The sequence below is a fragment of the Coturnix japonica genome, chromosome 7 (assembly GCF_054131305.1).
Source record: "Coturnix japonica strain WE chromosome 7, WE-NBRP24, whole genome shotgun sequence".
Lineage (NCBI taxonomy): Eukaryota > Metazoa > Chordata > Aves > Galliformes > Phasianidae > Coturnix > Coturnix japonica.
In genome coordinates, this window is record NC_140669.1 from 9923510 (window position 1) to 9941701 (window position 18192).

An 18192-nucleotide genomic window follows, 5' to 3' on the forward strand; every position below is an offset into this window, starting at 1 on the left:
TTTCAGGGTAGTGAAATATGCCAAAGTACCTGAGCTGGATCACCCTCCCTTTCCTTTCTCCGCCTTTCCATCTCTTTCTCCAGCAGCAACACAAGAGCCCTATGCTGTAGCCACAGACCACCTGCTGACCGGACATCTCGGATGCTCTCCAACAGTTTACTTTTACAGTCTGTGCAGTAAAAGCTGACATCAGCATTGCTTAGTAAGGTAGGAAGTCTGTTCACCCAGGCCTGCGAGACCTTCCCTCCTACCAACAGCTTCTACTCACTCTCTAATGTTTCTATTCAGGGTCACCTAAAAGGGGTGACCCACAGCCCTGTCCTTCACCAGAGCGCTGAGCTACGCAGCATCCTGTGAACATTTTCTTCCTTTCTCTTAATTTTCTTTGAGCTGGGGATCTGTGCATGTTCTTTTATCTGAAGTGATGCTGCAGTAACTGCAAAATGCCCAGTGGCATTTTTGCTGTGGATGTGCTCTGGATCAGCTGCCTTTTGGCCTGGAAAGGGGGACAGGGGGTATGTTTTTATTCTTGCAGGTGGGAAAATGCAGTAGACAGCATATTCTCTTCCAGGCTAGCTGTACAGTTCATCTCCAGATCCCAGGTTCCTCCATTAAAACCTACCCCCTGCCCCAGGGAACAGCCTGGCAAGCTCTTCTGACCCAACAGCACTGGCAGCTGTTTGGCAGCTTCTGAAGTGGATCCAATCTGGTATGAGTTTGCTACACTTTCATTTTGTCTACATCTTCCAAACAAATAACCGAGTCCAGAATCCCAAGCTGTGTTTTGCAATGAAAATGCTTCAACGTCTGGGAATTGCTTCTGCTGCAGGGAAGATATAGAGCGCTGTTAACTGTTTAAAGGGTCAGTGGAGAAGGGAAGGCCAAACACTTGCCTTGAGGGCTTCTTAATGAAAGCCATGTGGTTAAAGAACTTGGTGGAACTGAGGGAGCCTTGAGATGTCTGTCTCTCTCTGGGCCGGTGCCCTCAACATTTTGGGGCCAGCATTTTTCTGCTAATAGCTGAGATTGTCCATGAATCTTCTTTTACTATGAGACCTCTAATTGGAAACACTATACCTATGCAGTACTCTCTCCGTATGAGCTGTAATGAACAATAAGTTTCTCTGAATCACTGTGCCTCCCATTCCAAGCCTTACAGGTGATGAACACTAATTGGGAATTATTTTAGTTTGCAGTGAAATGTAACTTCTCATCTTTAACACAACTAGACTTGACGTGAGGAGCAGCAAAAAGGAGAGTTCAGCAGTGTTCGAGACCACATTGCTTAGTGACATCCCCATACAATCCAAGGTAAGAGAATTAATCAAATAACATCTGACTCAAACCTTCACGTAGAGCTGGAAAATAGCGGGGGAAATATGTCTGTAGGAAGGCCAGCTTTCCATTCTATTTTGTACAGAGCCTGACAGAAGAAAAATTAGGAGAGAAGAAATTCTTATCTTCTATCCAGAGGTCTCCAGAGATTTTGATTCCCCTTGCAGTGGCCTCAGAGCATCCACATGAGTGGACTTCATGGATTATCTGGATTATATTACGATATGGATGTGAGTAGACTGTATCAAAACTTTTCCAACCAAGCAAATATGGTTGCCTTGTTTTACAGTTAGAGTATGGAAATGGCATCCTGCCCCACTCTATGTAAGAAAAAGCAATAACACAGATGAAATTTCTGACCTTGGTTTATCCCCTCTACTGCACTTCCAACCCCATCCCTTCTTAACAGACCATTCCTTTCTAAAACCTAATTAAAAGAAAGGCTGCAAAAACTAATTTAACCTCTCATTAGTGTTTCTCCCATCTCCCCATGAGAAATCCTAACTGGAGAGTTAAAAACAAATCCATCAAGATTTCCACTTCATTAAATTGCATATGTCTTGATCACAGAACTAATGGGAGTTCATTTATCCTCTCATTCTTTATGTTACTTTGGAGCAGCAACGGGGGACCGATCTTAAGTCTCACTATTTCCTGAGGAAGGCATATCAGTTCAGGGCATGTGTACCTTTAAACCAAATTTTGCCCAAATACAGAGAAACAACGGATCAGCTCAGTGCAGCATCTCTTCTTTTCCTGCCAGACTAAGTTTTTATTCGACTTTCCAGCTGCTCTGACTCAGGTCAGTGACTTGCCAAAGGTCAAAAGCTGAGTCAGGAGTTTGGAAACCCCACAGTCCTGCTGACTCCCAGCTCAGCTTGGACCATACAAGCCCTCAGTGTCAACCCCCTCTCCACTTTCATCAATCTCTCCTGTCCCAGAGCAAACAGCTTTCTTCTTGGAAGAGGCAGTAACCCTTCCAAGCTCCTAAATGAGCAGGATGGGCACAGCTGCACTAGAACACACCTGTGTTTTTCCTAGCCAAGTACCTTTTAAATATCTTGAGAGGGGCTGATGTCAGGTAAGTTCAGAAGAAAAAATTATCTTAACCAGCTCATTTGCAAGGTACCTAATCCCTAAGGCATAAGCAGATGGTTCCCCTTCCATTCACAGCTCTCCTTAGAGCACTGCCCTACCCCAAGGAACATCCAGCTCCCAGAAATACCTCCTGGTTCAGAAGTGCAACTCCTGTTCTCTGTTGACAGCATTGGCAGGTAAAGGCTTGAGTCACTTTTACCTCCTCTTTTGGGCATACCCTTCTCTCCCTATCCTTGCTGCAACTCTGCCCTGACCACAGTGCAGGGCATCCTCAAGCTGCATCACAGTCCTCGCCTAAGCTGCAATTCCAGCTGGTAGCTGGATGGTGCTGCATTGTTGCCCAAGGACTGATAGACTTTAGATGGGTCTCATCTGATAGGGTGCTGACAGACCCATCTCAATTAATTGTGTTAAGTGTTCTCTACAGCCCACTGGGATGTAATCAGTGGAGACTTGAGCATAGATCACCACATCTGAAAGTAACTGCCTACATTCATACAGATTATGGGAGCTGAAGGGACTAGTTTAGATGGCATCTTCCATGTCACACCCAGCTAAAATAAAGCTGGGTAAGTCCGTCCTTGTGGCCAAATTTTTTTGCTATACAAAATCCTCTACTTCCTCTGTATTCAGTGAGGACTTGATCTCACGCTGTCTAGGAGAGATCAGTCAACACCCATTCTTTGCTCACCCTCATCTCTTAGTGGTGTATTTGCTCACAGAACAACTTCCATTCGATCCTAATTTTCTTCACTTTTGAAGGTTATCATTCCAGAAACCATGCAAATGATCTGAAGTGCTCAGATGAGACCATCCCTTACAGCAGCGATCCTGCCATTAGATTGGGATGTCTCAGACATGAATTTCATGTGAGTAACCTGGAGTACACTTGTGCTTTCTTTTTCAGTTCTTCTTCCTTCTACTAATGGTTTAAGGAAGACCCAACCAAGCTTAATACACTGTGCTGATGATTCACTATCACCAAGACAGCAAGAGACCTTGCTCCTAAACAGCTCTCAGTCAGTTTTAACACCATGCTTTTATAGGGAAGCATAACAAATACAAGCAGAGCAAAAGCAAAGCAGTTTGCTAGGTCTGTGTTGGGCTCAGTCACTGGAGGGGGACTTACTTAGAACTTGTTTTGGGGAGATCTTGCATTTATTTCAACAAATGTGTATAATCAGATCTGCTCAGCAGGCACCTTGGTATCCATGAATGCCTGGTGGCTTTGTGGAGTCTTTGGGATGATCAGAACAGAGGATGGTGCCTCTTTAAGAAATTCTTTTCTCAAGACAGATCAGAACAGTGGATGTTCGAGCATATATAAAGTGGTATTTTTCCCACTTTGTTTGCTTTCCTTGCGGAGATCTCAGAGCATCTAGAAAAGTTCATAATGAACAGTATTGTATGAAGAGAAACTTAATGGGGAAACTGAGGCACAGGCTCACTGTGCTATGCTCTACCCTCGAGGCTGGTGTCAGAGCTAGGAAGAGACTCCAACTCCTTTCACTCTAGTGGGTAGCAATAGCCAGAATTTCTTCAGTGTTTCTTCCATGGCATGTCTCCAAGTGGAGTCCTCATAACAAAGCTGGACTAATATCCCAAAATAAGTGCAGATACCCTCAATGGAATCTGTAATTATTCTCTCTGCTGCCTGGCTGCCCTCTCCCCTGCCTTCCCTCCGGGCCTGGACACCTGTGTTGTACTGTGATTGCCTCTTCGTTTATGGCAAACAAGTCTGGATTCTCCCATTGTATATTTTTAAGGCATTTTGAACTAATCTGGTTTCTTCTTTCTTTCTTTTTGTCTCGGCGTGTGTTTTTAATTGGATCCACTGCTGCACTTTCCCTGCTTGCTAATGCTTTTCTTTAGGGAAGCACGAGTTTTTAACAACCCTGCAAGTACTCACTTGTCCTTGCCAAGCCAAGTCCATTTCTTTCTTGGGGATAACCTGACTCTGACCTACTTGTCAGCTATACAACAAATTCTGTGCTTTCAGATTAGTCTACTACTGTTCAGAATCATAGCGCTTAGCTGTAATTTGTACACCCGCAGGAAAGTGGCAGAAAGTCACACTTGGCAGCTGGCTTTGGGCGGAAGGCTGCGTTCTTGCCCCTAGGGGTACTGCCTGCTGCTCCCAACAGTACCAACATTCAGAAATGCCTCTCCTAGGTGCTTGCTGTCCTTTCATACTGCCTATGCAATGCTCTTTGGGCAGAGCCTCAAGCTTTAAGTCAGGCATCGGTGTCAAGGATTTCATCTTTCTTAGTTTCTCTATGGTGCAGCTTGCTTCGAGGAACATTCCTGTGGTTGCTGCCAGGCTCCTTTCCAGAGGAAAAGATTCAGGTGGCTTTGTTCCCTTTGTCTTTGCCAAACGTTTGCATTCCTGCTGACACCGCATCATGGAAGTGTCACACACTGGTGAGCACTGGCAGGACAGCCTGGCCTCTGCTCCCTGGCCCTTGCTCTGTGGCACAGGGCATGGAGCAACTGAGAAATGAGTGATCTGTGTGGCTTGGGTTAGGAGACCCAACAAATATATTTTATTTTATACCAACGATTGGGTGTTAATTAGCACCACTTCCCAGGCTGGAGTGGAAGCCTGAATGTAGAGAATACATTAACAATTCTAGTGTTGAACTAATTTCCCTATCTACCCTCTGGTCATAGAATCACAGAAACATCTGAGGTGGAAGGGCCATTTAATGGCCATCTGGTCCAACTCCCCTGTAACAAACAGGGATGCCTACAGCTCCATCAGGTGCTTAGGGCTCCTCCAGCCTAACCCTGAGTCTCTCCAGGGATGGGGTATCCACCAGCTCTCTGGGCAACCTGTGCCACCCTTACTCACCTCGCCACCCTTACTGTAAAAAGCTTTTTCCTTATATCCACTCTAAATCTCTCTTTTAGTCTGAAACCATTTTCCCCTTGTCCCATCACAGCAGATCCTGCTAAGAGAGTCTGATTTCATATTTCTTATAAGCTCACTTTAAATACTGGAAGACCATTAAATAAATATTCTTGCTGCAGGGACAGTGATGCAAATTTCTAACCTCAAGTGAGTTCTGTCTTGGGAGATGTCTGTCTTTGTATTTTGTAGCTCAGTGACAGAGGGACCAGCTTGACATCTCTAAAATTTCAAGAGCAAGTTTGATGGTCTCATCTACCCATCTGAACTAGCCCAAGGTCACAAGTACTGTGATTTTAAGGTATGGTAGGGTGGAAGGTAGCAAGCTAGTAGGAAAAAAGGTTGTATGTAGGAAGAGGTTGTCCAGAGTTGTAGTAAATACCCCATCCCTTCAGACACTCAAGGTCAGGCTGAACCAGTTTTTGAGCACCCTGATTAAGCTGTAGGTGTCCCTGTGCATTGCAGGGGAGTTGGACCAGATGACCTCTAAGGGTCTCTTCCAACTGCAATGATTCTGAGGTTCTGTGTATGACAGCAGCCTCAGAAACTTTCTACCTATTGCAGCCAGATCTGCAAGCAGCACATCCAGGCCTCTTTAACAGTGCCTTGCCTGTCAGATCAAGAAAAAAGCGGTTGCCATGACACCACAAACCATATTTCTCAGGCTGAGATGTGCCAGAATTTCAAACAGATGTGGCAGTGCAAACAAGAAGCCCCCCTGGGAGTGTGCCAGGAGGTTAGGAGCCATTCGGTGCCTGTACATGTCCTTTCTGGCCTGCCCTGCAGCCCAGCCCAGGGCGGCTCAGCAAACAGTGGTACTGGAAAGGCTCAAAAGAAAATTGCTGAGTTGGGAACTCTGCTGAAATAGCACCTGCCTTTTTTTTTTTTAATCTTTTTTTTTTTTCTCGCTCTCTCTTTTTCTTTCAAGGCCACATTTATAATTTTTGCTGCTTGGAAAAGCTTACCCCAGCCCTGTTTGGCATGCGTTCTTGGCCTGAGCGTTCCCATGAAGATCTTCTGTAAATAGGCTAGTTGGTTTCATTTCCCCTCTGAAAGCAAGAAGGGATCCTTCTGTTTCAGTAATGCTGAAACAGAGAGGGTTGGAAGGGGGCAAGAGGGGCTTTTTGGCTGCAACGAGCCCTGGACAGATTGGGGAGGTCCTGCGGGAACAGGTTGGCTTTGTCAAAGCAAGGTTTCCCAGGGAAGTGTGCCAGCTCATCTTTCACATCGAAAGGTCAGAAACCCACTTACAGGGAATTTGGACATTTTGAGGTTTTACTCAGTGGTGGAATGAATTATTTTTATTAGAAGTGGGGTTTTCAAAGAGAGAGAATATCTCTCCTTAGACTAACCAAAAGAGTTAGAAAAACAGATGCACTGTCAGGCTCACTGGCGCTTCATCAGAACTGAAACCAAAGTGCACCGTGTTCAGCTGCACACAGGTGGGAAACACTTGTTCCTGATTTAACTTCTCCATGTCAGCTGTCCGGTCAGTTTGAGCAGTGGGCCTTTGGATGAGGCAGAGAAGGGATGTTAGCAAGGAGAGAGAGAACAGGGTTAATAGTGTGAAACAAAGAGAGGTACAGGAAAGCTGTAGCTGTTGAACCCATACATTTTATCTATAGCTTTTGTATTGAAAGTATTTATTTATTTAAATTATACCTTTGCTCTTGCAGCAATTTCTGGGTGCAGGTATCCTGGGGGCTGGCTCCTATCCTTTTCAGGGATAAAAGAGCAGCACGCCTGAGAGAAGGAAGGAAAATGCTGGCATAAGAACAGACAGTAAAGAACATTTTTGCCTCCTTTCTCTGAAGGTTAGGGAAGCCTAACCTCATGTAGCCCCCACGCCAGGTATTAAACCAAGTAAAGCTACCGTCACCTTTATTCCAGCTGTAATTTGCTATTGATTGTTGTCTTAGACTGAACTACCTGGCACATAAAAACATCCTGAACTTGACTCTGTCCCCAGCCCATCTTTACTCTTATGGTTGTCTGGTAGCAAGAGAAGCAGAACCTTAACTCCATCAAAACATCAGTTGAGCAGCTTTTAATAACAAAGTTAAACAAGTGTTCCCTTCAATGACCCAGTTCTGGTACTAGTGGTGTGCAGAGGAGAAGGTCATTTGCATTTAAATAGAGTGGGAGCTAAATGCCCCCATGAAACCCAAGTGTTTGGGTCATACTGCAGTTTCAGGCACTGAGCTCACTCTTTTGCTCCCAGTAGTGCTATCTCAAACACCAGATCTCCGTTTTATTGGGAGATAATTCATGAGAGCTCATCATGGCCTACACACCTATTCCCTGCATTTCTGCAGCTGCGTGGGCAGCTGAGGGCATGACAAAGTATGAAGAAATGGTGCCCAGTTGGGGATGCTCTACTGCCAAACAGGGATGGTCAGTCTGGTTCAAAGGAGCAAGCTTCAAAGTGCAGAGGTATTTCTTCACATTCCCCACACTTCCCATGAGAAGTTCCTTTGTCAGTGCGGTCAGAAGTAAGAAACAATGGGAGTTGCAGAGGATGGCACCTATTAAACACAGTGGTCTACAGGGCAGACGTCTGAGGAAGAAGCAGGTTAATGGGCCAAATTGGTATCCTTCTGTAGTGAATCTGGGCTCTTAGGACCTACATCATCTACATAAGAACCACAACAATTTGGAACACACTTCCTGAAGCCACCAAATGAGCTCGAGGATCTCACGCAGCAGGGTTCTGTAGCAAGAACAGAAGACAGTGAGTGACAAGCCTTACAAAGAGCAGTCCAGAATTCCCTCCCAGGGAATAAATATCACATTTACCAGTGCTGTCAGCACCCAGTGCCCAGCTTTGGGCAGCAGCAGCATACCTGCAGAGGACTTCCCACTGAATTTGATCTTGGTCCCTCCCTTTTCTTAACTGGGCAAGGTAGGAAGGGCTTTATTTATCTATTTATTTAGTTGACTTACTGCATGTAAATCAATTCCTCCTTTGCGGTCCTGGCAGGGTGTCAGCAAGCAGGAGAATGCGTGGGAGCGGAGACTCCTGAATGGTTGCACAGAACAATTCCCTGCCTCCTCTCTGGCTCGGAAAAACTGTTTCCCAGCAGTGGGTTTCCATATTGTTCCACTGGAAGAAACAGAGCCAGGCATGTTCTCTCTGGATCTGATCTTATCTAAAAACGCTCCCATCACTGTATTGCGTAGGTATGGGATGGCTGTGGAGAACCTGATTTTGGCAGTCTTCAGCAAGCTGTATGGGAGCTCTGATTTTCGCATACCCTGCAGCTTATTTTGTCTCCTTTACATCTCAACTTTTCTCTTTACTTTGATCTGAGAGAGACAGTGCTTCCTCCTTTATTCCCTTGTTAGGTTTCAGGCCCTGGAGGATTTATGATCACTGAGCCGTGATCATACAGAATCTGATTCAAAGTCAGAGATACCTCTTTTTCCATCTGCTCCCTCTGAGCAATAGGTTTCCAACCTGAATCTGACCTGAGAGAAAGAGAGAAGAAAAGTGACACAAAGAATATCAGAATGGAAACTGAAATTGCCCAGCAGGGAAGAAGGTAATTTGTGAGAATAACCTTTTGTACCTGAACCAAAAGGGCAGCTGGTCACCAGACACAGTGGGTCAAAGCCACAGTCTGGACTCAAAGCAGGACCAAAACTCTCTTCCCATCAAGGTTAAGTTGCTGATATTTCTAAATCTGGGATCCTACTGGTAATGGGCCCAAATCAGTTCTGCAGCAGCATGCAAATGGGGGAGACCTTTCTCTAAAGTCAAGTCAAGCACTCCTGTTGAAATCAAGCAATTCAGACTGGCTAATATGGATTTTCCCTGCTCTCCCTTGCTTCCTCATGAGAAGAGCCAGGTGCCAGTAATATCATTCAGGAAAGCCAATGGTCTGGGAGATATGAGAGTAGAAAGAACCTGTCTGACATATGTCCTGATATACTCCTCTTTATTTCATCCACATTTCTTCCCTTCCTTTCTGCTCCTGCATGCTTTCATCACCCTCAAGCTACATCACTGAGCCCACCTTAAGGGTATCCATACATCTTACATTGACAGGGATTTCTGATCATTTGCAAAGGATATGTCAAAATTTTCACCCAAACCCCTATATGTACTGCTTTGGTACAGCTGAGCTAAAGACCAGTGCTGTAGGTATCCACAAAGCAATGTTGGTACAGCCACACAGTCACTGATCTTTTTTGAGAAAGGGCCTTGTGGCTTAGCTGAGGCTGTGACAGGTTTCAGATATGATCCTGCCCCTTCCTAGCAAACCTACCTTCAGAATAGCAAATTGGCAGACACACCAGGTTGGCTGGACCCCAGGCCTTCCTGGATCCCTTCCCTGACTTCTCATCATGTGTGTTTTAAATTACTGTTTAAATCAAAGATGTCAGTGATTCAGGCCAAAGGGTATTGCTGAGAGGTAATCTCATACTTTTTCCTCTGGCATCTTTCCTTATGCTGATCCCAGCACCAAAGCCTCAGGGATCACCAAGGGGCTGCCATTCCCTGCTGCGTGGTCCACTTCTTTGGATGGCCAGAACATTTCACCCAGCATTTCCTGCAGTGAGAAGGACATAGAACAAAAATTAGACACACCAGATCCCCTGCATTGTTTGTCACATTTCGTTTGTTATTCCTCAAGGGGTTGCATTACTTTTAGGGGCTTGGGAAGAGCTTGGGGTAGTTGTATACAGCACGCACATCATTGCGGGGACTGTTCTCAGAGAAAATTCAGTTTTACAGGGTTTTGGCTCCAGTAACCCAGTTAAACTGGTGTTTGCTTCCCTGGAGCAAGGTCCCCTCCAGCTGATGTGCCACTGCATAGGGATACATACACCCACACCCTACCAGTGGTCCTATATAGGAGCTGAAAAAGACTTTCAGGGTTGCTGCAGACCAGGAGCGTTAGAGAATGGCCCAACTCCTCTGAACAGGAACTGTGGGACCTAAGACTGAGGGAGAAAAAAAAAACTAATAGCTGCTGCCAGACTCTGCAGGAGAGGGGAAATTCCTCACTAAGCACAGTGGATATTAACGCATACCCCAGCAAAGACAGAATATCCCACCAGGGGCACTACCTTTACCATCAGAAATGGAACACAGAGCAACCTCTTCTGGTTTAGAAGGTGTTTCACCATCTGTAGCACTGAATTCCCCAGCTTAGTGAATTCCTGTCACCCTCATTCCTGGGTCTCAGCAATGCTGACATCAAGATGCCTCTGGTGGGATGGCTGGCATGGTGGACTGCCATTGCATACTGTTCCAGGCCCAAGCATTATCTGGCCAAGTGACATCTAGGTTAATGAAGCTGTACATTTGGCCCCTAGGATGATGGATAAAGTTAAGTGTGTAAGTCAGAAACCTGCTTTTACAGAGCTCTGCTTGCACTTCTGTATTTACCCATCTCTTCCAAGGTCTTTGTATTTTCTCTCCCTCCTTACATGTCTCTCTAGTACAATCTCTACTGTTAAGCTGGAATTTCACTAGACTTCAGAGACCTTTCTATAAAAGCCCAATTAAAAATAAATAAAATTTGGCTTTATAAAATGCATGAACATTAAAAAGTCAAAAGACAAACTCATCTTCAGCTGAAAAGCCTCTACATGTGGACTAATGCTCTCAGGCAGGAGTAAGGGTATTGGAGTTTTGGAGTTAGTCTGAGGGGCACAAATCAATTCCATTTCCAACCCTGGCACCTCAGCAGAGACCTCAGGATCCCTTTTACAGGGAATGCTTCCGTCATCCCCTACTTGAGGGTAGTATAGCTCTGTTAGTTTCCATGTTGATATCCTCCTCACCAGTCCCAGCCAGAGACTTGTATTTCTAACAGTCTTACCTCGCAAAGGAGTTCCCAGCGGTTGAGAAGGCTATCTATCATTGTGATCCAACCTGCTTGCATCTTTTGAAACCCAGTTGAGTCTCTTCTGCTCTTTACATGTTGAATCCAAACTGACTCAGCTCCTTACTGCAGCTACATTGTACTCTTATGGAGTTAACAGTCTGGATAACACAGACATAACTATTTACTTTCGGTCACTGTTATGTCAGTATAGTTCTCAATTGGATCATTACTTTTTTTTTTTCCTTAAAACAAACAAACAAACAACAACAAATAAACCTAGTTATGGTGAGAAAACATTGATCTGGCACTTAGACTGAAGTCCACTAGACAACAAAGGTGTCTTGTTCTTCTCCCATCTAGTTTGTCCTATCAGCGTTTCCCAGTTTTCTTGGAACAGGCAATTCTTTTACCTGAGATGGGTGTGGACTCCCCACTTGATCTTTTGTCATCTCTATTGAATTGGCAAATTAATGCCAATGGCCAGAGGGCAGCATGCTCAATCTTCTGTTCCCCTGGGGCATCTATTCTGCAAGAGAAGAGGCATGGCCAGGAGTAAATCACACAAACACTCTGAGCTAGAAGTTTATCTCTAGGGCTCACAGCAATTCAATCAACCTCATATGTGATTAACCTCATTATGAACTCAGTCTGGGAGGAGACTCCTAGAGAAACATATCTGTGCAAGGAGAGTATCAAGGTCTGTGATTTCTGCCTAACATCCCATTCTCTGATCACACGCCTCCAATTCCCCATGCTTCCACAGTCATTCCCATTTCACATCTTCTTCTCCAGAGAAAGGAGTGAAGGAATGAGATGTGAAGCAATCAAATTGGAGGTTAATTAATGACAGAGAAAAAATTAAATTTGTGCAAGTAAAGAGAGATCTTCGTGTAATGAAAAGCTAAGGAAGGATTTGCTCTACAACACAGAGGTGACCTTAGAGCTTCTCTACAAGTGTTTTGGGAGAAACAGACTTAAAAACTACAGAAGCAGAGATTAGTCCCTGCTTTGAGGTTTGTCACTGCAAAAACATTAACACCCCACACCTCCACAGATCGATGAGTTAGATTTGAGAAGGAGAAACTCAGGTTTGGGTTTGTACCATTTCTGTCTGAAGGGTTCAGCCATGGGCTAACCTCCATGCCCTGTAACATTTCAGAGCAATCGGGGAAGACAGACAGATGGAAACACAGGGGGATGGAGGGAAGCTGATTTATATGCAGCTGAAACACAGCCGTGGGGCTGCTGCCAAACCATGTAGATGTGGTGGCAACACAAACAGAGACACACAGAACAGCCTGTGCAAATATAAACACTGCCACACGTGATGAGGGTTCACCGAGTTCATGCAAACACCAGGGAAAGAAAAGGGAGAAAAAAAAAAGAAAATAAGAAACTTAACTAGAGAAGCAAGTGTAAAGATGATGTCAGAAACAGAAGTTCTGCTAAACAAAACAAATAAGTGAAATGACCCCTTCTCTTGTCCTACAGAAGAGCATGCTTAGATATCAGAAATTCACTACAGAATTAAAGGACACAGCCCATCTTCTGGTGTTCCAGGTGATATTCTTAACACCCCTGTACATAACAGCTGTCATTACTGATCAATTTTCTTCTCCTATCTAGATCTTGTGGCTGGTGGTTTATTAAATCATATGCCTCAGATTCATTATTATGTTTCTCTCTCTGTCAGTTCAGGGTTGTTTCCAAATGCAGATAGCTCATTACAGAAATCTGGCCTGGCACAGGCTGCTCTAGCAAACTCTCATTTCTTCTCTGGCTTTCCCATGTGAATCTAGATGAAGCCCAGCAGAGACTAGAAGTCATCATCCTGTTAGAAGGGGCTCGCATGGAACGAGTTTCTGGATTTGGGTATAGTCCCTAGAGGCTAAGAATTGCAGGGTAGAAACCACTGAAGTAATTATTGCTGACTGCCATCCTAGGACAGAAGGGGCATGGAAACTAAACATTCAGCCGTAGCTGAGGATGTCTCCTCCACCACCATGAAGGCCACAGATGTAATAACAAACCATATTCTTGCTTTGGAATATCATATTGCAGATATGCCAGTGCAGCAATTTTATCAGCACCAAACTGTAGAAGAGACTGGATTCCATATAGTTGGCTTTCCAGGATGGAATGCTTTTCCTTCACTGCAGTACTTACCCTTTTGCACATGCCCCTTTACTCACATCCAGATGTCCCTCTAACATCTGTCTCTTTGCTGCCATCCTTTGGCAGCCTCCAGAGAGAAAGAGGGAACAGAGTCACCGAATGCCATCTCTGAAACCTTCAAATACCCCCATCAAAAGCTAAGCACTCAACAAAGCTGTGGTGTCTTACCAAGAGTCCACAGGGACACTGCAGTTTCCTTCAGGCTGAGAGATTAGATGGTTGGAGCATAGGATTGTAAGCCAGAAGGCTCCCATCCAAGCCCAGCCACTGAGTCAAAGTCCATAACCACCTCCAGGTCTTAGCCAAATACAGCTGTAAGCAGAAAGTTATATCCATGAGACTGATGAGACAAAGTGTCCTCTTGTTTGTTGCTGCCCATAATACTGGCCTGAGCAGGGCACACTGATTAGTTAAAACTGGTAGAGATATCCTCAAACAATGCTGTGCCTTGCCATTGCAAAACCCTAAGCTATAGACACTCTCTCTGCCTGCATGTCCTTCACCCACCCACTGAAGTCAGCCCCAAAAATGCAGAAAATACCCTGAACTTTCAGTGCTGCAGTCTTCTTTCACAGGGTGGTTCTTCCCTACAGAAGAAGTAGGGACAAGACTAGATAACTTCACCTTTTGTACCTGTAATGTAACATATAGCAATAATAGCAAAGCAGCTCAAAACTAGGCTGCAGCAAATGAGAGCAAACCCAAATGCAGCAGCTATAGATGCAGAAACAAATGAAGAAAAGCCACTTACCTTTAGAAGACACCCACTAGACAAGAATCTCCAGTGAGATACCCTTGCCTCCACTGCCAACCCTTAAATGAGGTCTGAGAAGGGGTGGAGCTGGGATCCACCCCTTCTCTCACTCAGGGGTATTGCATGCACCTGAGCTCCCCTGGGCTGACCCTACCTTCCCACCAGGTGCTCAATCACTGCTTCAAGCTGTGACGTAGCATTTCTGCTACAGTACCCCATAGTTCCTTGTTTCTGTGGAATCTTTTAGTCTTTTTTGGGTTAGATGCATTGTGTTGGCTTGTAGATGATCTCCAGAGGTCCCTTCCAGCCCCTACAATTCTGTGATTCTGACAGTCTCCCTCAGGTACTAATCAACCTGCCCACAATAATAAATACAAATACATGCTATGCTATTTCAAGATCTTAGACTATTATATTGATTTCCTTCAGATTCATAGTTTCTTGATGACAAACTTCAGCTTTTTAAACTAAACAAGACTTTCTCAACAGTTGTTAGGCTCTGACGTTACCTCATCTAGTACATGACTGTGCTAGATAGATTGAGAAATGAAAATGAAGTGACTATTGTTTTTTGCAGCATATTTTTGATAAGGAGGCTGGAGTGAGCTCCTAAAATATAGCAGCAAAATGTCGTTTGTTTTTTCAGAAATGCATCAAAATGTCTCCAGATCTGCTTATGTTCTCCAGTTCTATATCATCTCATCTTCACAGGGACTGAGCAACTGTGCTTGGTCTCATGTTGAAGTCTGGATATTTGTTCTGACTCCTTGGGAACGCTGTACAACCCAAAGCACGGTTCTTTTGGATATATCTCCATTCCAGAAAGATCACAGTTCAAGTTTGTTTTGTTTTGTTTCTTTTTGTATTTATAAAATTGTGTCTGTAGTGTGAAGGAGGTTCAGTTGACAGTCCTGGAAATGCAGGTCTTCTCCTTAGCCGTAGTAGATGTGGTGTAGATTTCACCCCTCCGCCCACTGGCAGCAAGGCCTTAACTTGGAACATCAGGGGGAAAAAAAAACAAAGAAAAAAAGAAAGAGCAAATAGAGTTCACTCTCCATGACCAAACGTTAACTCCTCTGCTGTTACAATCAATAAAAGTGGCAGTTTTGAAGCGAAGGCAGATCAGGGCAAGTCTTGCTTACCCTCTCTGGATTAGATACCATCTGTTCTTCCATTAATAATCAGTTCCAAACACACACATTTCACCAAATTTCCTTGGTTCCAGCCAGGAACTCTGCGAGCAGTGATTCAGAGTTGCTCCCAAACCAATCACCAGCACCAACCTCAGATCATGTAGTACTTTTGAAGATCTGGAAGGTCGATAAGGATCCACATTTCTCTTGGTTTCCCTGCACACACCACCCAGCTCTCACCATTCCCCAGCTCCACTGGAATGCATAACCAAGCCAAGAGTGCTATGATGTATTGGGCATGCGGGAGGGCCAGCAGTGAGCCTGACAGCAACCATGGCTTCAAATTAATAAAACAAAACAAAGGAAAAAAGTTGAAAAACAAATTAAGGAAGACAACCAACTTCTATATAAAACTTTTCCATCTGGAATTTCTTCTGCAAAGAAATATCTTAGCTAAAACCCATACCAGCACACACACAACACCAAACATGTGTTTGGAAAGCAGGTAGATTGTTCTTATGGTTTCATAGCCCATATTTCTTTTATCATTTGCAGACATTTCCATTCATATTTTGTCCCCCTATTCTTCACAGGAGCCCCTTGCGATCATCTACAAAATGACCATGTTTTAACTTCCTTGAAATTCATTCTTAACTCCTCCTTTCTTTATAATATGGAAGGCAATCTGAGCATTTGTTAGGTTTCTGAGATATGTGATCATTATGTTTCATTTTTCCTATTAGTCAGTATCTCAGTATCCATTCATCTGTCCCCTTTCTTTTTGCTTATACAGTTTATAGGGCAATCTAGTATTGGTTTATGAATGAATTTCATTAGAACCAATGAGTGTAAGGGTACTCTGTTCATAACGTTTGTTTTAAATGTGATATATTTCTCCTCCTCCTCTGGTTCAAAGACAGAAAATCTATTCTGTGGAAAACATGAGGTTTGGGAAATGTTATTTAAGGAATAAGATGGGGAAGACCAGATGAGAGAATGGTTATGAATGATTCTTTTTTTCCCCAGAAGTGGCTATTAACAGGTGTTTGTAGGTGTTGGCAATGGACCTACAGGTAAATGAATGGAAACCTTTGGTCACCCACAACACTGATCTTTTCGATAGAGCTTGTGTCACATGAATAAAATGTAAAAGAAAGTGAAATCTGAAAGGGTACTTAGAACTGTCCTCCTACTGTATAACTTCAAGCCTGTTCTGTCCAGGCTAATTAAAACCTTTTGGAACTAAATGTCTTTCAGACACAGAATCATTGTTTCAGTAATCAGAATAGAGTGAAGACTTGTGTGGTATTTACAGCTGTCAGTGATTTCATGAGCTGTTGTAAACATCCCTGCCACTTAAAGATCATGAAGCATTTTGAGAATACGTTGACCGTATACTGTCACGGTCAGTGCCTTTTTAGTAGAAATGAAAATGTACTTAAGACCCCATGGCTGGCTGTGATGGATTGGTTTGCATCGTAAAAAGTTAAATGCTTTAATGAAAGCGTGCTTTATGAGTCTAGCTGTTAGCCATGGGGGTGTCATCACACTGTAACCTTCCAGTTCTTCCTCTCTAGGATGAATTCAAGGCGACTGGACCAGTAATTTATTACAAAGCCAGGTGCTGGAGACAGCAGAGAAGAAGCAAATAAGAATGTAAGAAAGCAAGATGGAGAGATGGACATACTTAACTACAAGATACAGTTTGCCTGGACTACAATTTATTTGCACACCAGATGTATGTATGCTTCAGGCTGACAGCACCTCAAAGGGTGGGAAGTTTAACACTGCCAAGTGCCGAATAGAAGGAAAATAAATAAAACAAAACAAGACTGACTTTATGTATTTGTGTATTTCCTCTAAACCCACTTCACCAGTAAAACCTGGATCTTTCCAATGAACAGCACACCACAGACTAGAACATTCCCCTGCAAATGTGTTTGGAGTCTTCCTCCCAGCTTGATCAGACCAACTACAAAACTGATTATAATTCAGTAGGCTGAGGGAAGTTGTAAAGTGTACCTCTCTAATTAGTTTATCAATTTGAGAGTGAAGGACTTGAGTGAAGAAACATGATGATGTCAGTTCTACGATATTTGAATAGGCTTATTTACATTCCTCACCTTGTATTTTTTTTCTTTTTCTACCCATCTTCCTTTCTTCACCTCTCTCCCTTCCCCCAGCTATCACTGTTTCTTTCTTGCTTCTTGCCAAATCCATCACATACCTGGGGTCAACTAGACAGTTCTGCAGATGGGTTGACAATACTGCAAAGCAGTCAATATGAGATGTTCCTGTCTGGCCTACAGATGGGAGACTCATAAACACTTGATACACCCAGTCCCCCATTACTGGTTTAACAGTTTTTTATTGGAAAGCCAAAAACTTCCCCAGGCAACGCAAGTAGTTGCCATATGTTCAGGATACTAATAGTGCCTCTAAAAATTCACGTGTTTTTATGTTAGAAGAAAAAGTGAGATTCTTTTCTTCCTTGTCTGTTTTCAGTGGCTGAGAAACAATTCAACTATATGGGCTGTTCTGTGGGTATTGGCAGGCTTTGCCAATTGGATGTGTGTGGGTGTGAATGATGTTTTTTGTCTTAAGTCATTCATATTGATTGCATTCAGAACATTCTGCGTCAGTATCTTCTGGCCATGATGATACCTCATCGCAGCTCCTCAGAGGCACCACCACTTCATATGCCTGAGTCAGAGCACAAACTAAGCATTGGAAAAAGGCTACTTCATGCCTCCAGAGCCTTGCTCAGCCCTGCACAGAGCAGTGGGCTTATTTGAAGCTTGACTGTCTTCAAGTGAGAGATAATTAGGAGCCTCCTTTTCCCAGTGTGATTCCAAATGTGAGCTTAGGGCATCTACCTCTGCATTAAAAAAAATAAATCACAGGGCAATTCTTCCATGTGTGGGGCCTAAAAGCGTTCTAATATTCCACAGG

At 43.9% G+C, this 18192-nt stretch overlaps 1 protein-coding gene and 1 long non-coding RNA gene across 40 annotated transcripts in view; one reads left to right on the forward strand and one right to left on the reverse strand.

Moving 5' to 3' along the window:
- LOC116653662 (uncharacterized) overlaps positions 1-17081 on the forward strand; it is a 424046-nt gene extending 406965 nt beyond the window's left edge. For 18 of the 34 annotated variants that reach the window (XR_014948267.1, XR_014948268.1, XR_014948273.1 and 15 more), the window contains 5 exons: positions 7-1311; positions 1421-1565; positions 2509-2609; positions 3196-3302; positions 16818-17081. Coding sequence is in view for 12 of the 34 variants with exons in the window: in XM_085553206.1 (XP_085409332.1) it covers positions 7-33 (27 nt within the window). In the remaining 22 variants the exon portion in view is untranslated. The remainder of the gene's footprint in view (positions 1-6; positions 1312-1420; positions 1566-2508; positions 2610-3195; positions 3303-16817) is intronic. The other 16 variants (XR_014948280.1, XR_014948278.1, XM_085553212.1 and 13 more) reach the window with 10 other exon arrangements.
- Positions 6490-14117, reverse strand: LOC107316840 (uncharacterized). 6 transcript variants are annotated; one of them, XR_014948284.1, is made up of 6 exons: positions 13522-14117; positions 11589-11704; positions 11173-11336; positions 9769-9894; positions 7004-7084; positions 6490-6849 (listed from the first exon to the last, which is right to left on the reverse strand). It is a non-coding gene; the product is annotated as an uncharacterized LOC107316840 (long non-coding RNA). The 6 variants fall into 6 exon arrangements; XR_014948283.1 differs by having other exon boundaries at positions 7004-8809; XR_014948282.1 differs by adding an exon at positions 10415-10659 and having other exon boundaries at positions 7004-9894.
- Positions 17082-18192: the final 1111 nt, after the last annotated feature.